This window comes from Panthera uncia (genome assembly GCF_023721935.1).
Source record: "Panthera uncia isolate 11264 chromosome B3 unlocalized genomic scaffold, Puncia_PCG_1.0 HiC_scaffold_1, whole genome shotgun sequence".
Taxonomy (NCBI): domain Eukaryota; kingdom Metazoa; phylum Chordata; class Mammalia; order Carnivora; family Felidae; genus Panthera; species Panthera uncia.
In genome coordinates, this window is record NW_026057582.1 from 79512217 (window position 1) to 79533002 (window position 20786).

At 40.4% G+C, this 20786-nt stretch overlaps 1 protein-coding gene and 1 non-coding gene across 3 annotated transcripts in view; both read left to right on the forward strand.

Moving 5' to 3' along the window:
* CDIN1 (CDAN1 interacting nuclease 1) overlaps positions 1-20786 on the forward strand; it is a 274081-nt gene that overhangs the window by 210768 nt on the left and 42527 nt on the right. The window contains exon 11 of one of the 2 annotated variants that reach the window (XM_049613297.1): positions 1410-2584. The exons of the other annotated variant lie outside the window; for it this stretch is intronic. Within the exon in view, the coding sequence (XP_049469254.1) occupies positions 1410-1539 (130 nt within the window). The 3' untranslated portion in view covers positions 1540-2584. Of the gene's footprint in view, positions 1-1409; positions 2585-20786 lie in introns of those variants that run through there. 2 annotated transcript variants of the gene reach the window in all.
* Positions 15569-15675, forward strand: LOC125910462 (U6 spliceosomal RNA). The gene has a single exon (XR_007453972.1). It is a non-coding gene; the product is annotated as a U6 spliceosomal RNA (small nuclear RNA).

A 20786-nucleotide genomic window follows, 5' to 3' on the forward strand; every position in this document is an offset into this window, starting at 1 on the left:
ACTATAAGTTGCTAAGGAACCCCCCAGTTAACTGGAAGTAAGGTCTCAGCAAGCCTCTCTGAAGCCAGCCCCCAATGGCAGGTAAATACCATCGAGTCTAGTGCTCCAAGGCCGCCCCACTGTACACATCTCCTATGTCCCCTGGAGCCACTCATCAGTAGATGAGTTGCCATTCTGCCCAAAAGGTTCAATTAACCTTGCATACAACTTGGCTACCGTTCTGTGGCACCCAACTGAACTTGTTCCTGTGCATATAGTATCTTGCAGCCCATCTTGGGCTATTAGTTTTGGCAAGTACACTACAGCATATAATAAATCACAGAAGGAAAAAAGCTCTTTGGCCTAACGTGGCTCAGCCTGCTGTAATGTCAGAATACAGAAAGCAGTTCTGTTTTTAGACATCCTTTTACTAACCCAACATTCATAATTTATGATTTCACTGTAAAATTCCTGCAACATGACACCAAAAGTAGTGCTGCCCTTTAATTAAGTACTCTCGGTAGAAAAAAAAAAAAAGGTGAAACTGATGGGCAAAACATGTCTGTGTGCACAGTGATTGATCGTGATTACATCTTTATGAACCCAGCCTAAAGGTCTCAACTTCCTGATGGGTGAAGTCTTCTACAGGGTTACTTCCTGAGTCTGCAACTAACAAAAATTAGAGATAATTTGGAGGCACAACTTAGAAAGATTGAGGATTTAAGCCAGCATCTGTCTATACTTCATGGTCTACATGACGTGATCCATCATCTTCATAAGAACCTATGACCAAATTTCACGCCGTGCTCATATTTAGAGACTGTATGCAGACACGAAGAGTCAGGGATAACGTCTATCTGAGGGATCCCAGTGGTCATCTGGATTTTTGTTTGCTTTTTAAGGAGTTGAGAGAGGAGATGACCAAAGGGACCTCTGGCCCCATTGGTATGTGCATAGAGCATTCTAGCCAGAAGAGGACCTTGACCTATTCTACTTTTACGTTATTCCTTTTGTTTTCCCCTTGGTTGAAAGTAGGTTAGGAGATGAGGTAACATTAGGAGATAAAATCCCAAGTGTGGTGCTCCCCAACAGTAACTCGTCGCTGTTAAGAGTCTAGTTTTATCCTTCCTCAGTTAGGTACTCACATCAACCCAAGTTGATATCACCTTACTGAAAAGTGATGAGGGTCGTGCATGTATATGCAATACTTCAGGTTCCTTGAAAGGTAATAACTCTGAGATTGTAGTAGTACTTGTATTAAAGTAAGCCCACTGCTTGCTAGAAGTTCCACCCTCAGCCACAATCGTAGCAACCAAAACAAAAACTTTGTGAAATGATGCCCCTTAATCATCATCGCAATGCTTCAGAGATGACCATTCTCGAGAATTCTGTTGATCCAACACACATGTTATTTTCTCATGTTTTTGCAGATTTGGGCCGGGCTTAGTCATCTATTGGTACGGCTTTATCCAGGAACTGGACTGTAACCGGGAAAGGGGCATCCTGCTCAAAGCCTGTTTCCCCACGGACATTGTCACCTTATGCCATAGCCTAGCTTGACCCCGATGGTCCTGGAAGAGAAGCCGGGAGGAAAAGGTGAATCCGGAAGCAATTTTACTTTCCTGCAATGTAAACTCCTGGCACCATCTGCCCTGAACTTGAGCTGAACTCGGGCTGCCCGTGGCCACGCCACTACCTCTTTAGACAAACATATCAAGAGTTTCTGTTTTCCTTCATCCCTTGCTGATGTGAACAGCCAAGAACTACAGACACAACCCACTCATTATCAGCATTTCTGTCTCTGTCAAACAGTTAGTTTATAGATAGTCATAATCTTTCTTCCTTCCGGATGGTTTCTGCTCATACTGAACAAAAGAAGAAATGTGGAGACTTGAAAGGTGTGATTTTTCAATTCTCCTCCCAGTTCCCGAACCACCCCCTTATTTTTTTTCTAAGCCTCTATTCATTCTTTCTCCCTCCCCACCTCCCTCCGATGTCTTCACATACTCTCACAGGTCCCCAGTGTTAAATTACCATCACGGAATAATCTAGCACAATCATAGCAGATTGGAAGACATGGAGGCTGAAACTAGATTTTTGCTCTCACCTGCCAGGCTCCAGTAGACCTCAACGGTAGCCTCTGCTTGTTTTGTCCAGTCTTTACGGTTTCCTGACTTCCCTGGCATTGAGCCATGCTGAAAAAAATATACTTGAGAATTTCCTCTTTTGATGATACTTATTTGAACACCAAAGATTTTCCATTTATCTCATGTAAAAGTATTGGTTACATTGTGTCTGGAAACCACACTCCTTTGGACTGGGGGCAAAAGGGAGACCATTGAAGCATGGTGCCAGCCTGGGCAATAGTTTATTTTTAGACACGGCTACTTGTCAGTATGAATGGTAGTCAGTATTTTTATGCGTACAATTTTTTAAAAGCACATTCTGTGCACGGCTTTGTATCTGCATTTTATATGACATAATAATTACATAACAATCAGATAATTTAGGCATTAGAAATGTTCAGCTTTGAACGAATTAAGTGTACCAGAAATAAGCCTAGAGTGTTTTCCAAATAAGCCAAATAAAAGGGATTTTGTATTTGTTTGCTTTTATCTACTCAGTTTTTACACGGTTAACCAAATTTCGATTTAAAGCAAAACATCAATAAATTCATTATAAACCTATCTATTGAGAGGTTAAAAACTTATCTATACCCGAAAATGTATTTATAAAAGACTTGTCCCCATGTTGAAAATATATCTTTTATAATATTGAACAGATGAAATTGGGAAATATTAACAAAAATAGAACTTCTGCAACCACCTCTAAGTTATATACATGGCTTCTTTCAAAAGACAAAATCCACCATTTGCGCCCTGTTAATTTTGTACCTAAGAAGGTTTGCAAATGAGTCTGCCAGCTGCCTTTCCTTTTGAGAGACACAAACACGTCCGGCCCAGACGTGTGGATTTTAACTCTGTAGTGGGTTGCATTCCACAAAAAAGGAGGAAAATGAAATGGGAAGGAGGTCTCTGTGGCAGACTTGTGTGTCAGCGTAAAATTATCACGCAGGTTTTGGGAGTGAAATAGAATCATCTGAAACTATTGCTGTCTTTGCACACACGCGTGCACACACACACATGCACAAACTTAAACACTGTTGTTAAGAAACAGTTTTCGTGGCATGCTCTAAACTGCTTTTTTCTTCTTTAGGAACGAATTACATTTCATCTGCACAGATGTTGAAAAGGCTGTTAAACCCTTGTCAAGGATTTGTTGGTTTTGCATTAAATTTATGATGAGGGCACACAAATAAATTTAAAAAAATAGAAGAGGTGCTTGCATTTCGTATTCCTGCTTATACCTGGTGCCCTGACATAATGTGTTATAAGAAGGTACTGGTATTCTCTGGCAACGGCACCACCTCCTGTTGATGAACAAGGTCTTAAAATGTGGCCCTTCAACATGGGAACAAGACCAGTAAGCCATACATAGGATGATAAAGTTCTCAAGTTTCAAAACTAAGTTTTTTCCCACCTGAAACGAATGTGATTATTCTGTCTACCACTCTTCAGCTGGAAGGGTATAGGGAGACAAGAGTAGTGTTCCCAAATAGGAAACTCCAAGCCTCCTTGTTCTTTTTCCTTTTATGGTAGAAATCTTTATCTGTGTTAAACCGGTATGTGTTGTTTACTTGTTTGTTTTTTTGGTTAAGACAATAAAAACGGCCCTGGAAAGTAGACAGGATGCTTTTTGTTGTTGTCGTCGTCATTAGAACATTAACATTAAAGCCAAATCTTGTTTGATGGAGCATTCTGCAAACTGCAGTAATGAATTATGCCAACGCAGAAAAAAGCAGGAGTGTGCGGACAATGTAAAACGAAATGATGTTCTCTCCGGTGGTTAGAGACTTGCCAGGCGTCTGCTGTCACAAAGACCCCATGTGAAGTGTGGCAAGGGATCAGCTCCATGCAAAGCTGACCTAGCACGGATAACTTAAGGTGACTTCATAGGCTCCTTTCTACCCTTACTGCCCCCCCCCCAAAAAAGTGAGATTTTTTTTCTTTCATCTGCCTTCTAGTGAGGTGTATGTCAGCTCTTCTCAACACTCCTAAAGGGAAAAGCTTCGGGGTCCAAAGCAGAAAGCTGGATCTCCAGGGGAAACAATTTTCTTTTAACTATAGGTGTATGTACCTGATCATTATCAGCAAGCCTTGGTTCCATCCTGGAAAGGATGATAAATGGTTGGTCTTTGGGGGGTGCATTAACTCAGGCCGGGAGGGGATTGCTTAGAGCCCTGGATGAGGTCGTTCACTTAAATGGTCCCTGGTGGGCCACGCTAATTAGCACACGGCACCCAAGTGAACGGTTCATCCACTCGCCTCTCCGAGAGCTCCACGTGCTGTTGCTTGGCCCTGTGGAACCGAGATACCTTAGGTGTCTGCTCTTTTTAACATGCAACCCGCTACAGACCTAGTGTTTTAACCGATTTAAATGCTTAGTGTCTTCATAGGCTGCTTCTCTTCACCCACCTCCTCCCTCTCCTTTTTCCCCTTCACTAACCGTTGCCAATTTCCTTCCATGTGGACATGTATTCTGTGCTTTCTCACTACATTTTCTCCTTTTTCTCTCCGGAAAACCATCCCCGGACCAAAATGCATTTCATCTAACTCCTGATGCAGAGGTCTTCGGGGTGGGGGTTAGCAGGTAGCTGGTACACCTTTGAAGACTCCTAAAACTTCTCAGATAAGATCTTACAGGGTCAAACAGGATGTGAGGTTTAGGCCATCAGGACATGTGGCAAACGGAGCCAAAAGAACCTGTGAGGTTTACAGCTACTTTCGGCCTGAGTGGTGGTGATGGTATTCTGTCTGTGGATGAAACTGAAAGAAATGGGAAAATACCTATATGATTTCACTAGAGAAACGCTCCTAGCTTGTTCATCTTTGGGAGCGGCTAGCCATTTTCCATGTGATCTGCTGGGAGCAAGTCTTCTCAGAGTAGAAATACTTTGTGGCAGGGATAGGAGGAGAAAATCCCACAATTGGGACGTTGTTTTCCACCCCCCCCCCCAAGTTTTTATTTTTGTTATTTTGAGAGAGAGATAGCAAGCAAGGGAAGGGCAGAGAGAGGGGGAGACAAATCCCAAGCAGGCTCTGCACTGTCCGTGCAGAGCCTGTGTAGGGCTCAAACCCACAAACCACGAGATCATGACATGAGCCCAAATCAAGAGTCAGGCGCTTAACTGACTGAGCCACCCAGGTGCCCCGGGACATTCTTGATGAGGGTAAAGGAGCAAAGTTAGCTTAACGAGAGAGGAAACCGAAAGGCAAACAATGACGAGTCTGCCTGCAATGTCTCCATTTATAGCGAAGCACTTCTCTGAATGTGTATGTAAGGTCACTCTTAGGTAAAGGAAGGGTGACAATGACAAAGTTTGGACCCTCTGATTGTATTGCCCCAAACGAACCTTCCCATATAAGGTAAACATGATCTTTTATTAAGAACATGCCTGGATTCCAAAGATTAAATAAGGAAGATGGAATTATGAAATAATAACCAGAACAGCTTGGATTCCCCTTGTGGTTTTCACTTTCCTGCTATTGTTTTGAATATGGCTGTGAGACAAAGAGCTGCTTAGGTCAAGCACAATAAATTATAGTTTTCATACAATAGTAATCCACTAAAATGATTTCAAAGCTTGATCAAAGTACTTCAAAAAGACTTTTAAAACTTTTCCACAATACAGGGGGAGGGGAAATGCTCATTTGATGCCTTAATTCATTTCAGTTAGTACAGCATAGTTAGAGCTTGGCATCATACCTACTTGTTAAAAATCGATCTCATTAGTTACATAAATCCAACTTGATCTTACTGTTTTGTGTGTAAATAAAGGAGATTGAAGTTTTCATCTGGTTAACTGGAACAACTAAACATTTGGAGTCACTTGTAAGGAAAAGATACAGTACCGTTTTAAAATATGCATCATGTTGGGGCGCCTGGGTGGCGCAGTCGGTTAAGCGTCCGACTTCAGCCAGGTCATGATCTCGCGGTCCGTGAGTGCGAGCCCCGCGTCAGGCTCTGGGCTGATGGCTCGGAGCCTGGAGCCTGTTTCCGATTCTGTGTCTCCCTCTCTCTCTGACCCTCCCCCGTTCATGCTCTGTCTCTCTCTGTCCCAAAAATAAATAAAAAACGTTGAAAAAATAAATAAATAAATAAAAAATAAAATATGCATCATGTAATATTGTGATAGTGAAGGTATTAAGACTAACTCCCTGTGCTTGGAATCAAGTGTCTATCTATGGATTTATTTTGCATCTTAATCATGGCAACCGATGGGTTTTGTTTTTCATTCCTTTTCCCTCATCACTTGGATTTATCTAGAGCTGTCTCAGTTCAAAGGCAAGGATGATGGGAGGTACCCTAGTGATAGCAAACCTAAGCAAATTCGAGGCTCAACCATATATAAAACAGTGTGGGCCTGCAACAATGTCAGGCTCAGCCAAAGACCCATGGTGCTACGCCAACGTAATTTTTATTTTTTAAAAGGAAGGTCATTGTGAGATGCCGACATGAAATATAACCAAGTCAATTAAGTAATAACAATTGAAGTTCAGAGTTTAATTGAGGGCTGAACATGAAGCTAATGACCATTAACCCAAAGCGGTCATGAATTCCCCTGAAAACTGCCTTGGTTAAAGGTATTTCCAGAATAAGTAGCACTTTTTTCTTTAAAAAAAAAAAAAAAAAAAAAAAAAAAAAACTTTTGTTATTTTTACGTTCATTCAACACAGATACATTCAGAAAGAACTACTTAGTGTGTTTCTAGTAGACTTTATGTATTTTTAGGTTTTAATGGAAATTTCTCGTATACAGCAAATCAGAATTTACATAATCCAAACCACCTGTACAGGAAGCCAGTTTTGTAGGTAAACTGAGAGATGGAGGCACCTTTTGTCTCAATTGTTGACTTATTTCTTCCTGTTGTTACTTAATGGTGAGATTTCCAAATAGACTATAAGCTCCATAGAGTAGAAACTGTATCTGTCTTGTTTTTGCACTAGCCCCCAGCAGCTAACAGAGTTCCTGGCACACAGAGGTGCTCAATATATATTGAATGAACAAATGAATGACTACACGTACACTAAGTATGTTCTCATTCACTTGAGTTGAAAAAATGGAAGCTTTTAACTGTCATTTTCAGCTTAAAACTGTTAACTGGAATCAGAAAAGCATCATATGTAAGTGTTAAAGTATTAATTACTGGGGCACCTAGGTGGCTCAGTCGGTTGAGCATCAGACTTTGGCTCAGGCCGTGATCTTGGGGTTCGTGTGTTCAAACACCACATCAGGCTGTCTGCTGTCAACACAGAACCCACTTCAGATCCTCTGTCCCCCTGTCACTCTGCCCATACCCTGCTCATGCTCGCATGCACTCTCTGTCAAAAATAAACATTCAAAAAATTAATTGAAAAAAATTTAAGTATGAATAAAGTATTTGGAAACTCCCATCAACCAGAGTATTCTAGAATGCATACTAGTTTTAAGGGGAGTTCATGTGATTTCATTGTGTTTACTTTCAAGTTGGCCTTAGTGCGGTGCTTTTCCAATATATTGCTAAAGAAACTAGAACACTTACAATTCTTAACTTTCTCTTTTTAAAAAAATTAGGCTTAAGGTATATTTATCTTTACATTTCTATTCAAGATTTAAGAAACAGTTTGCTTTGGGGGTGCCTGGGTGGCTCAGTTGGTTAAGCATCCAACTTCAGCTCAGGTCATGATCTCGCGTTCTGTGGGTTTGAGCCCTGCCTCTGGCTCTGTGCTGACAACTCAGCCTAGAGCCTGCTTCGGATTCTGTGTCTCCGCCTCTCTCTCTCTCTCTCTCCCTCCCTCCCTCCCTCCCTCCCTGTCTGTCTCTCTGTCTCTCTCTCTCAAAAATAAACATTGAAAAAATTTAATTAAAAAAAGTTTCCTCTGAAATCAAGTCAAAGTGCCAATGTGTTTCCAACACAAATTTTGGGATATTCAGTGGAATTCTTAGATTAGCTGCAAATGGTACTTCTAACTGCTCACTTTTAGAATACTGAGTTCATGGGCAAAGTGCTTCCGGGCCATAGGAGTGGCTGACTGGATCAGGAAAGAAGGGTTCTTTGGTCATTTGCCAACAGGATCTGACTTGGAAGAGACACTGTCCGTGAACTGCTCAGTGGGCATTGCTCTTAGTCATTAAGTCAGAGTATATTATCATTTGAAAGCCATAGGCATTTGACACATTTCCTCATATTTTGGAAACTTACAATACCAAAGGAATTGGAACTTCACATTTCTTTGCCAGTTTCCCAGGACTTAATGCGTTAGGGCCAAAAACTGGTGCACGATTCCTTCCATGAGTATCTGGAGAGCAGACACCCAGTTACCTCTGTGATATTCCTCTGTTTCTATGTGATAACTGTCATCTATTTCTAGCATTTAGGCTATTCAAAACACAAATATTTATTGAGTCTCTAATGTATATTTAAAAGTGTTTCAGTACTGTGGGGAATTTTAAAAGACCCAATAAAAGGTCCTTCTTTTAAAAAAAAAAAATCATTATCAAAATGAAAAAGGCTTGAAATGTTCAGAAAAGTCAGTCACAGTGTAATTAGGAAAGAAACAAACCTTTGAGGTTTTTAATAAGCTATTTTAATTCTAGAATCTGGACAGCAACTAGTTCACTGTTTATGCTGGCTGTGTTTGCTAAGGGTCCTGAGACCCAGTTCAGCTCATCAGGAAATAAGGGTATGATCAGTTATATGCACTAGCTTTTGAAGTGGGTAGTGATCACATAGATGCCACATATTTCCAATATCTGCCCTAGGCCGTTCATATTTAGTGCAAGTATAAATAAACTCAAAGCATTTGGAAAAGAACTCATAATCTTGTGTATCAGTCTGAGCAATAAAACAAGCAGTATTCCTTTCCACTGGGTCTATGACACCAAGTGAACTATCTGTGGCTCAAGTCTGTTCAGTAATTTATATAAGCTAAATATGTCAATAGAAAAATGACTTAAAAACTCAAGATAAACAGAAGGCCATGGATAGTTGTTTGTTTCAGTAAGGTGTGAAAGTTAAGTGACATTATTGATGAAAAAACGCGGGGTCCCTATGCATTTAGTCTGCATAAGGATCTTCAGATTTGAGGATATATTCTATTAGGTAGTTTGACATGCTCCTTGGGTGTTTTCTTTTGCTTTCAGTAAAACCAGGCGGGGGTTTCAAGGTCAGCTGCAGAATGTGCCTGCCTTCTCTTTCATGGTCTTTATATCATCTGGGTATCAATTTACTACATAGTACAATGCATTTCTATAAGGTAGTGATTGTGTATTTGTTTTCTTTTTTTTAATTTTTTTTTAACTTTTATTTTTTTTGAGACAGAGAGAGACAGATCATGAATGGGGGAGGGGCAGAGAGAGAGGGAGACACAGAATCGGAAGCAGGCTCCAGGCTCTGAGCCATCGGCCCAGAGCCCGACGCGGGGCTCGAACTCACGGACCATGAGATCGTGACCTGAGCTGAAGTCGGACGCTTAACCGACTGAGCCACCCAGGCACCCCATGTATTTGTTATATTTGTTTTAAAACATGCTCCCCAAAAGAAATGTTAAAATACTTTCCAGGATAAAGGAGATGGGTATGCTTTACCTAGTAATGTACCTTCGGTTAATATACTTATCATTAAGCCATAAATCATTTTCCTAAAACCTTTTAATTGTGTCAGTTTATTCTAGCAGCTTAAATAATGACCATTGCACTTGACAGATAAGTAGGTAAAAGCTGAAAAATACTTTGTTAATTTGAATAGAAATACTCATCTTGATTTTCAAAATTAATATTTTTTAAGAAGCATTTTGCAATAAATGAAAAAGGTAATCAACATAACGGGATAATCGAAAAGCAGAAGAATGAAAGAGACTGCAAGGTGTACATGAATGCTTCGCATGTAAATGTAAAACTCAGTCTTTTGGCAAATTATTTTCATCTTCCTTGCTCCCCCCCCCCATCCTTGAAAGTGTTTTTGCCATGACAGAGGGGTTAAAAACAGCAGAATGGGGGTGTGGATTTAGCAAAGAAACTCGTGTGAAAATGGAATTGAATTTTCCCTCTGCTCCCTGACGATGTCTTAAGAGGTGTGCGGAAAGTAAAATTGAGCCATTAGCAAAGAGGAGACGAGTTTGACTCCTAGACTCAGAATTTTAGAATTGAAGGGACCAGAGGTTTCATTGTGCAGGAGGACAAGTTACTTGTCCAAGGTCACATAGCTAACTAGGGGCAGGACCAGAGTCTGTACCTCCTAGTCTCCTGTCCACTGTCCTTTGCACAGGGTTAATAATCTATTCTGGAAGGAATTTCCAATACCTTAGGTTTATTATTTATAAAGTAAAGGGTTGCTGTGTATTTTCAAAGGAGCGTTCTGCACCTTAGCTGTTTTTGCCCTGCCCTCATACCCTAATTTTACTTTGACTTTAGTAACCTAAAATTCTTACTGTTTGCTGGCAGTCAGTTTCTATACATCGCCACTTAGTGTAAGAATGTGCCACTAAGAATGAATTGGGAAACATTTTTAAGACTTCTTTAGTCCCTGGCCAGTTTATATGTTCACTGGATTTTCCTTCCATTGAAAACAGTCCACAGATGTTATGTGTACCATCGTCTTCTCATGTAAGGATAATATTTAAGCCAATAACAATTCATGAACTTTTCTGATCATCACCAAAAATGGTTAGCATAGCATCTCGACCTGGACCCAGTAGAGCCTGGTGACTCACACAGGCTTTGACAACAGACTGGAATCCCTGCTTATCCACTTACAGAAAAGCAAACTCTCCAAAACCTTCAGTTTCTTCATTTGCCCAACTGAAATAATAACTTCCACCTAGTACGACTATGAGGATTAAACAAGATTAGTACTTAATGCACCATAAATCATAGCTCTAATAAAACTAGTATCCTATATTATAATTCTATTATACATCATATAATTAATATTACTACTATCATAGAAGGATCCATTTAATAATGATCTACACCATTAAAAATGTGCATTTTCTGTGCTAATTTAGAAATCAGTATAATGTGGATAGCTTGGCTTATGACTGCTTTTCGAAAACTCATTTAGAAAAAAGCCATTTTTCCAAAAGTTAAGAGACCGGAGGAACAAGACCCTCCTTTGTGGGCATATGCTTAGTTGATTGTTTGCACAGACAGATGTCTAGTTTACCATTCTTTTGCTCTGGAGGAGGAGCTCAGAGGCAGCGAGCCCATGTTGGTTTCAACAGTGACCATAGCCTCTGCCATAAATACAACTTGGGCAGCAGGGCAGCACAGAACGCGGCTGGCACATACCCGTCTGACTGACGGCCCAAGTCCACCGCGCACCTGCTGAGCCCTGAAAGGTGCGTGGGTTTGTTACTTAGAAAAAGTGTCTTGAAGAGGATTGAAATACTTTCTCCGGGCCACTGTTAATTCATTGAAAGAAAGCATAAAACGTTGTTCGAATTTGATCTTTAAAGAAACAAAAAAGGCAAAGCAATAGGAATTTGGGGAAATTATTAGTTTGTGCCCTTATTCTTCTGACTGATGTTTGCAACACTATTTAGGGCTTTTGAAAAGACATGATTTTTGCCAGCACCCCCGCCTTTAAAAATAAACCTCATCTGGGGCGCCTGGGTGGCTCAGTCGGTTAAGTGTCTGACTTAGGTTCAGGTCATGATCTCATGGTTCCTGGGTTCCAGCCTCTTGTCGGTCTCTGCGCTAGCAGCTCAGCATGGAGCCTGCTTCGCATTCTGTCTCCCTCTCTCTCTGCCCCACCCCGGCTCACAATCTGTCTCAAAAATAAATAAACGTTAAAAAAAAAAAAATTTAAACCTTATTAGATCACAGGCAAGCTGAACAGTTCTTTAAAAATTCAGCAACTTCTTTCGAGCCCCGCGTCGGGCTCTGTGCCTACAGCTCAGAGCCTGGAGCCTGTTTCGGATTCTGTGTCTCCCTCTCTCTGTGACCCTCCCCCGTTCATGCTCTGTCTCTCTCTGTCTCAAAAATAAATAAACGTTAAAAAAAAAATTTAAAAAAATAAAAAAAATAAAAAAAAAATTCAGCAACTTCTGATGCTCCCCTCTCAAAACACAGGCCAGTATCCCTACACATTGGAGGCAGATTCTGGAGCAGATTCTCTTTGGGAGCAGGGAAATACTGCAACAGTAATGCTGGGCATGGAAAGTGTGGCTCTCACCTGGGAGCTTGACAGCATTTGGCAAACAATTAACTACTCTTTGCTATACCCCTGACCAGGTTAGGAAGTGCTTTTATGCTCAGTAACAGAGGGGTTAACTAATTGAACTATGCTCCGTGTAGAAGTTGCTTATTGCTTTTTTATTATTTATTTATTTATTTATTTATTTTTGAGAGGGCACAAGTAAGCTAGGGGGAGTGGAAGGGGTGAGGGGAGAGAGAGAGAGAGAGAGAGAGAGAGAGAGAGAGAGACACAAAGAGAAAGAGGTGGGGCCCATGTTCACCCGAAGTGGGACTCGAACTCATGAACCATGAGATCATGGCCTGAGCCGAAGTCAGATGCTTAACAAAGTTACCTTTTTTTTTTTTTTTTTGGAACAATAAAGAAAACTTGGCAAAATGTTTTTTCTAAAGAGAAGGATTTTTCTCTATACTATCTGTTTTCAGAAAGCTGAAAAACAAAAAGTAAATATTAAGATGTATGTGTACCTAATCCTGAAAATGAAACTGTGTTGTCTGTTGCCCAGACTGACCTGTGATCGACACCCTGAGATTGTCTTCTTGTAGTTTGTTAGCAGTACCTGACGGAACACCGGAAGACAACCATATCAAACTTGGCGTCGGTAGGCTCCCCATTCTGCTCCCTCCACACCCCTAGCCTCCACTATGGAGTAAGAACAACTAAAAGGAATCTGACAGTAGACAAGGCAAGTTTCGTGGAACCCCCCCTAGCCCCTGGTCTTTCCCATGTGTTGCAGAAATTCTGAAAGGGAGAATCGAAAAAACTATCCCCTTTTACTCATAAATAGTGAAAGTTCAACAGAACAAAATAAACCGCTCTTATGACTTTATAATGAGCCCCTTTTAGCATGGCAGCCTGTATGATCTAAAGATAGTCCAGATGCTTTCATTAACTAAATTTGAAATATTCAACTGAATATGCATCAGATTCAACCTGGTGTCATATCTCATTAAAAACATGAGGCCTGATACAAACTGTCCTGAAATGCTTGATCTAATCTCTACCTAAAGAGGATCTGAGTTTGCAACTCGTTGGAGTCAAATTACAGAGTCCCCAACATAGTGGGCTCATTTATTCTAACTGGCACAGAAGCATTTTGTTGCTATAGCTGGAGATGTGATGAGGAAGGGCATCTTAACTGCTTTGGAAACCATTAACTCCCCATATGCTGAAATTGGAGTCTGAACAGAGACAGCCTGATCTGCCCTCCCCCCATCTAGAGAGGGAGTCAATATTGCCACCCTCGGGGGGGCCCCTGGGGCCAGTTCCAGAGAGGCTAACAGGGCCCTCAGGATAAAAATTCACATAGGGAGTGATCTGTTCCTGGATGCCTATAGGAAAGAGTTTATGGGGTAAGAAAGCATATGTGGCAAACAAAATTGTGTACACACACACACACTCATTTATCCTTCCTAACAGTACAATCTTGACCAAGAATTGGAGGAAGATGCTTTATCACAGTGCAGGTGGACTGGTCCAGTCATGAGCACACAGAACCACTGCAGCCAGTGAGCAGCAAGGAAACACCTATGGTGAAGTTTAAGAGGAAATTTTTCTCCCCTGATGGAAGGAAACCCCCTTTTCTGCCATCCTTTTGCCTTTGATGTAAGGATGCGATGGGTGGAGCTACAGTAGCCATCTTGTGACCATAAGGAAAAGACAAACTACCAGAGCCAGAAGGAAAGGAGCTACTGAGCCCAGGTCGGCACTGCCGGACTCTTCTTATTTCAACCATCACCTTTTAGGTGTTCTGTTACTTGATCCCAAAGTATCCCTAACTGACAAGGGTATCTTTCGAATTCTTAGCATAGGGTTCTGGGTGATTTCTTCTATGTGCTGCCAGAGAAATTTGGTCAAAATGTCTAACAAAGTTACTGATTGCTGAAGACATACCCAGAAACACTGAGCCCTAAGCTACATAGAACTCTAAGAGGGCCAGGATAGAAGCTACTTCTGCTCAGAGAGGGGACAGATGCAGAAATGTATAAGGCAGCACCTCCACCAAAGACCATATTGTAGACCTCTGTGAACACCTGTCCAGTGTCCAGGCTAGAACTGACGCCTCCATGAGCATCACTATTAATATTGAGATTAGAGTGGAAAATGAGTTGTAGAAAACAAAGGACCTCCTTACAGAACTGTGGATAGAAACTCTTAGCCAGATACATACTCATTTGGGGATGACCCCTCCCACTACCTCCTCTGCTCCCCAACCCCACCAAACCACCGTTTTTACTGAAAGATTCAAATGAATACATTAGCTAAATTTCCCTTTGTATCCTTGCCACCACATCTAAACTGTTACAATGGCCAGCACTGCACCTAGTACGCTGGGCATTTAACAGGCACCTAATTCAAACAGGTATGATGACTACAAAAGGAGAGATGGGGCCTAGTCACGAGGCCCAGCAGTGCTGGGGCCAGACGCCTGGCTTCCAATCCTAGAACCAACTCTCACAAACCATCTGGGTCAACAAGTTACTCAGGCTTCTCGGCCCCGACTGCTTTATCTATAGCAAGGACTATACGTTCTTGCTGCCTATGAGTTGCAAAGATTAAAGCGTGTCCTATATGTTGAGTACTTCTAACAGGACCTGGCTCCTAGTATACACACAATAAATGTTAACCATCACTATTACCCCTTCTCCAAATGGGGTCATTGAGGCTCACAAAGGTTAAGTAACTCATCCCAGTTTCCCAGCCAGTAAGTAATAAAATGGTCTCAAAAGGTCTAATTTAAATAACATGGTTATAATTTATCTTTTATGCTCTTTTAGAATATGGGATAAATATTATTTGTGCTCACCCCTATTGGATTCTCCTTCACTTCTCGAATGCACAGCAGACTACACTTTCCAGCCTCCTCACGATTTCACAGGGCGATGCTACCAATCCTGGCTGAGGAAAGGTGAGCAGATGAGCTGCCAGTGAAAAGCCCAGAAGGATGCTCCATTCTCCCTCTTATGCGGCTGTCCAACCCAACCAAAGTTCCAGAGGTTGAGGCTCCACCGTCAAGGGCTCTGAGAGACTAAGTGGAGCAACCCATCCACATACAACCAACACCACTCAAGAAGAGCCAGAAATAAAATAAACACTCATGTTCGGTCACTGAGATTTGGGGGCTAGCCTATCTCAACAGGTAGACCAAATCTCCAAAGTTGTATAACAAGAGCATTGGCTTAGTATTGCATTTAATTAATATGACATTATTCCAGTAATTGGTAATTTGTGGCGGAGGGGGGAGTCATCTGACATAACGGTGTTATAATGAGCCAGAAGAAAAAGTTCATGAACATGCTCGCTTTGGTAGCACATATACTAAAATTGGAACAATGCAGAGAAGATTAGCATGGCCCCCGTGCAAGGATGATGTGCAAATTCATGAAGCTTCCATATTTTTAAGAGACTCATAAATATGGAGAGCAAACTGAGAGTTACTGGAGGGGGTGTGGGAGGGGGGATGGGCTAAATGGGTAAGGGGCACTAAGGAATCTACTCTTGAAATCATTGTTGCACTATACGTTAACTAATTTGGATGTAAATTTAAAAAAAAATTTTTTTAAATAGGTAATTCCGTGCAGTAAAAAAAATTATAAAATAGAAAAAAAAGTTCATGAACATTGTTCTACAGCTTAATTTTCTATTACACGTAATAATCATGCTGCAAACCTACAAGACAAAGATAAATAATTATGAATTTTAGGAATAAAATAGCTCATAATTTTAGTACTTTAGAAAGCCTTATATTGTTGCTTCACATTTTCTTCAGGATATCAGGGAAAAATCTATTGTGAAAATTATCATAGTCTTTTGGGTTTTCAAAAGAAAAAATTGGTTTTATTTTCCCTAGACCTAGAACATTTGAATAGAAAAATTTGAATCTTAAAAATACATTTATCTTCTAAAGACAGGGTTAAGAAAATGAAATCATAAGCTACAGACTAGAATAAGATACTTTCTAATCCTATCTGACAAGAACTTGTATCCACAATATTTGAAAACTCTGAAAAGTCAATACTAAGAAAACAAAGAATTCAATAAAAAATTCGGAAAAGGGGGCACCTGGGTGGTTCAATTGGTTAAGGGTCCGACTCTTGGTTTTGGTTCAGGTCATGATCTCGAGGTTTGTATGTTCAAGCCCCCTATAAGGCTCTGTGCAGGCATTGCAGAGCTTGCTTAGGATTCTCTGTCTCTCTCTCTGCCCCTCCACTTGCACTTGCGTGTGCTCTCTCTCTCTCGCTCTCTCTCTCAAATAAGTTTGTTTATTAAGTTACTTATTTAAAAAAATAATCTTGAAAAGATTTGAGCAGTCATTTAACCAATGAAGAGATGTGCTGTAAAAGCACATGAAGGGATATTTGGCCACACTCATTAGGAAAATAGAAATGAAAATCATACGAAACACCACTATACACCTAATAGAATAGCTCCAAAAAATTGACATTACTAAATATAGAGGGATGATGTGCAGTAACTGAAACCTTTCTACGTTGCTGGTGGGAGTGCAAAACGTTATAGCCCTTGATGAATAATTTGACAATTTCTTGAAAAATTACGTGCATACCACATAACTCAGCAATTCTACTCCTAGACATTTACCCAAGAGAAATGAAGACCTGTGTTTTCACAGAAACCTCTTTACGATCATTTGTAGCAACGTAATTCATAATTGCCAAAATCTAGCAACAAACCAAATGTCAACAGCTTAGAAATGGGTAAGCAAACTGTGGTACGTCCATCCAGTGGAATACTACTCACTAATAAAAAGGATCCCACTACAGATGCACACCACAACATGGATAAATCTGGAGAGAATTCTGTTAAGTGAAAGAAGCCAGATCTAAAAGATGGTATACTCTATGACTCCATTTATATAATATTCTGGGAAAGGCAAAACTCTAGGGGCAGAAATCAGTAATATTGCTGGGGCGATTAGGGTAGAGGGGAGGAAATTGGCTACTAAAGGGGGCATGAGAGAGCTTTCTAGGATGTTGGAAATATTCCTTGCATTAATTGTGGTGGTTGTACACAGTATGAATTTGTCAAATTCGTAGAACTGTACACCTAAAAAGAGAATCTTTTGGTCTTTGGCTCTTTGTAAATTACACCTCGATAAACAACAAAAAAACAGGGGTGCCTGGGTGGCTCTGTTAAGTGTCCAACTTCAGCTCAGGTCATGATCTCACAGTTCTCGAGTTCGAGCCCTGCATCAGGTTCTGCGTTGACAGCTCAGAGCCAGGAGCCTGCTTTGGATTCTGTGTCTCCCTCTCTCTCTGCCTCTCCCCCACTCATGCGCTCGCTCGCTCTCTCTCAAAAATCCATAAACATTAAAAAAATTTTAAAACAAATAATTTTTTAAAACAGGTAATAATTTGAAATGAGCTTGTTCTCCAAATGTTAGTAACATTCTGAAAGTTGGTAAGTTAAGCTTCTTCCTGATTCAACTTACTAACTACAAAATAGTAAGTATCTTATCAATACTAACTCTACTTGAAGTATGTATATATTGTTATAAGTCAAAATTTAGAAGAGTAAATCACATTCAAGCAAAAAGAAGCAAAAATAGATCTTGCTTCATAGATCTACACAAAGTATTCATTCAACATAGCTCAACAAATATTTGGGGGTGCATATAGTATCTCAGAATCTGTAAAATGGTCAGCTTTGCAAATTTTAAAGGACCCTGGTACCCATATTGGATCCCCAAATCTTTGTTACCTTAAAGGACGTTAGAAAATGACTTAATGATTTTCTATCTTAGAATAATACCTGGTAAAAATAAGCACATAGCGTTAGTTATTTTATCATTTAAATTTCTTCCAGTCACTATTATTATGCAAGTAGTTGGCTTTGTTAATTGCTTACCCAACAATCATATGCCAGCACCACCATACAAGTCCTTTCTACCCCAATGTTACTTTTGTTCAGGTGTCCACTGTCCTGTAGATAGCCATATACTTCCTCAGGAGAGGAGAACCCTAGTCTCAGCCCCAAGAGACACATCATGATTACTCGAAGCCATTTATGGCATCCCCTCCCTCCCCGTTCTCTGACCAGTGACTGGTGTAGTCATGGGTATATGATGCAATTGAACCAAAGAAGATGAAGAGAAAGTCTGCCGAAGAGTTTGGGGAAAAGGTCTTGCTTGCTGATCAAGAATTACAAAAGAAGAGGGGTGCCTGGGTGGTTCAGTCGGTTAAGCATCCAACTTCGGCTCAGGTCACGATCTCACAGTCTGTGAGTTCGAGCCCCGCGTCGGGCTCTGGGCTGATGGTTCAGAGCCTGGAGCCTGCTTCCGATTCTGTGTCTCCCTCTCTCTCTGCCCCTCCCCCATTCATGCTCTGTCTCAAAAATAAATAAAAACGTTAAAAAAAATTAAAAAAGAATTACAAAAGAAGAAACCTTCCCTCTTCTACTGGTTGTGGTTATATCTGGTTGAGATGCACAAACTACCATAGCCATCTGGCAACCAGGAGCAGTGCCAGACTGCAGACAAGCCAACTCACGGAGACTGATGAGGCAGAAAAATGGAAAAAATCTAGCTCTGGTGACATCACTGAATTCCTGAATCAGTCTTAGAACGGCCCTACCTCCACACTTCCTGTTATCTCAGCTAACAAGTTTCCTTTACTTTTGAAGCCAGTTGAGTCAGACTTTTCTGTTATTTGAAGTCAAAAATATGACTAATATATCTATGTACAGCAAATACACTGTTTTCCATTACAAGAGGAGGGAAAGCTAAGATCACAGAAAAGGAAGTAGGGTATTCCACATTTGTTTTTTTTAGACCTTGAGCATATAGATTTATTTTTGTTGACTAAAAAAATGGATGAAGTTCTAACCTTAAATGTTGATAAAAGATTAAACTGGATGGTGGGGTATATGGGAATTCAGTGCTATCTTCACAACTTGTCTGTAAATCTAAGACTAACTGTGAAAGGTTTATTTGAAAATAGGGATAAAAATAGCAGTAGATAGGAGCATCTGGGTGGCTCAGTCGGTTAAGCTTCCAACTCTTGATTTCGGCTCAGGTTAGGATCTCCTGGTGCATGGGATTGAGACCCACAATGGGTTCTGCACTGATGGAATGGAGCCTGCTTGGGATTCTCTTCCCCTCTGTCTGCCCCTCCCCCCACATGCTCATGGGTGCACTCTCTGTCTCTCCCCAAAATAAACATAAATAACAGTAGATAAAAATGGGCTTTAAAAATGAGAGATTAATTTGCATAGTAATAGTTCAAACATGAGCAACTTCTATGGCAAAATGTCTTTACTTACATGGTCATTTCCATACAACTTCCTATGGAGCTAAGGCACCTCCTAAAAATGTGTAGGAGAACAGGAATCACTGTGTCCATTCAATAGATAAGAAAACAGCTATACTAGCGCAGTAAAGTGACATGTTAATTGGAGACAAAGCCAAGAATAGACCTGGCCTCCCACAAAGGCAGTTTGCTTTTTCCTCTCTTCATGCACTTGACATGGCTTGGCTTGACTGACTTGGCATGACCTGACTCTTAGACAAAAGCTCCCGGGCAAAGAAAATTTTCAATTTGGTGGAAACTATTCAGGCAATCAGGTTACAGAGGAATAATTCATATGCTATGAGGTGAAGAATCTAATTTTTCTCTCAACTTTTCAAGACCCAAACAAAACAAACCGTAACTAGAAAATCAGTGTGTCGAGCAAATGACTGCTGCTCTCTCAAACATCCCGAACACCTTGACTTTCACCAAACTTTAGCAACTTAGAGTACACTAGAATTCAATAAAAATGCCCTCTATATATCTTTAGTTCTTAAGAAAAGCTAATCCTATTTATTAAAATACATTTATAAACAACGGGCAAAACTTGCATATATTCTGCTTTCAACTCATCTCTTAATACAAAATATTCTCATTCTGAAAGGCATTAGCTTAAATTTCTCTACATGAATTATAAGTAGGGTAAAGTACGAGCTGAATTAGTGAGAGTACAACTGAATCACTGATAGACTGTATGAAGTCTTTCCATAGTGTCCTACTGGAGAGGAAAGTCTCTTTTGACTTATAATAAACTCTGCTTTTTTTTTTTTTTTATCTGCCAGGAAGGATGTGAAGGAAAATTAACTCTAGAATATTAATAACTTGATTCAACAGAAACTAGTAGATCATATCTGTGACCGTAGAGGGCTCTCTGTGCGTTTCAAGGAGAAACAGCAGCAACTGAATTGTTCGTTCCCCTCAAAAAGTATATTGATGGAAGATTGATCAGCGACAGCAGAGCCTTGCTATTGACACACCTCATGGTCCGTGATCCAGCCAGTAGACTCATGAGTGGGACACATTCATCCCAGACGATAAGTATATCGGAGCCTCTAGTTTTTAATCTCAAAAGAGAAAAACTTTATTTTACTAATACTTAATGTATTGTACTGATATTGTTCAACATTTTACCATATATATAAATGATTTGTACATAAATACACACAGTTTAAGAGCACACATTATTTTCCCTAATAGCAATATATGAT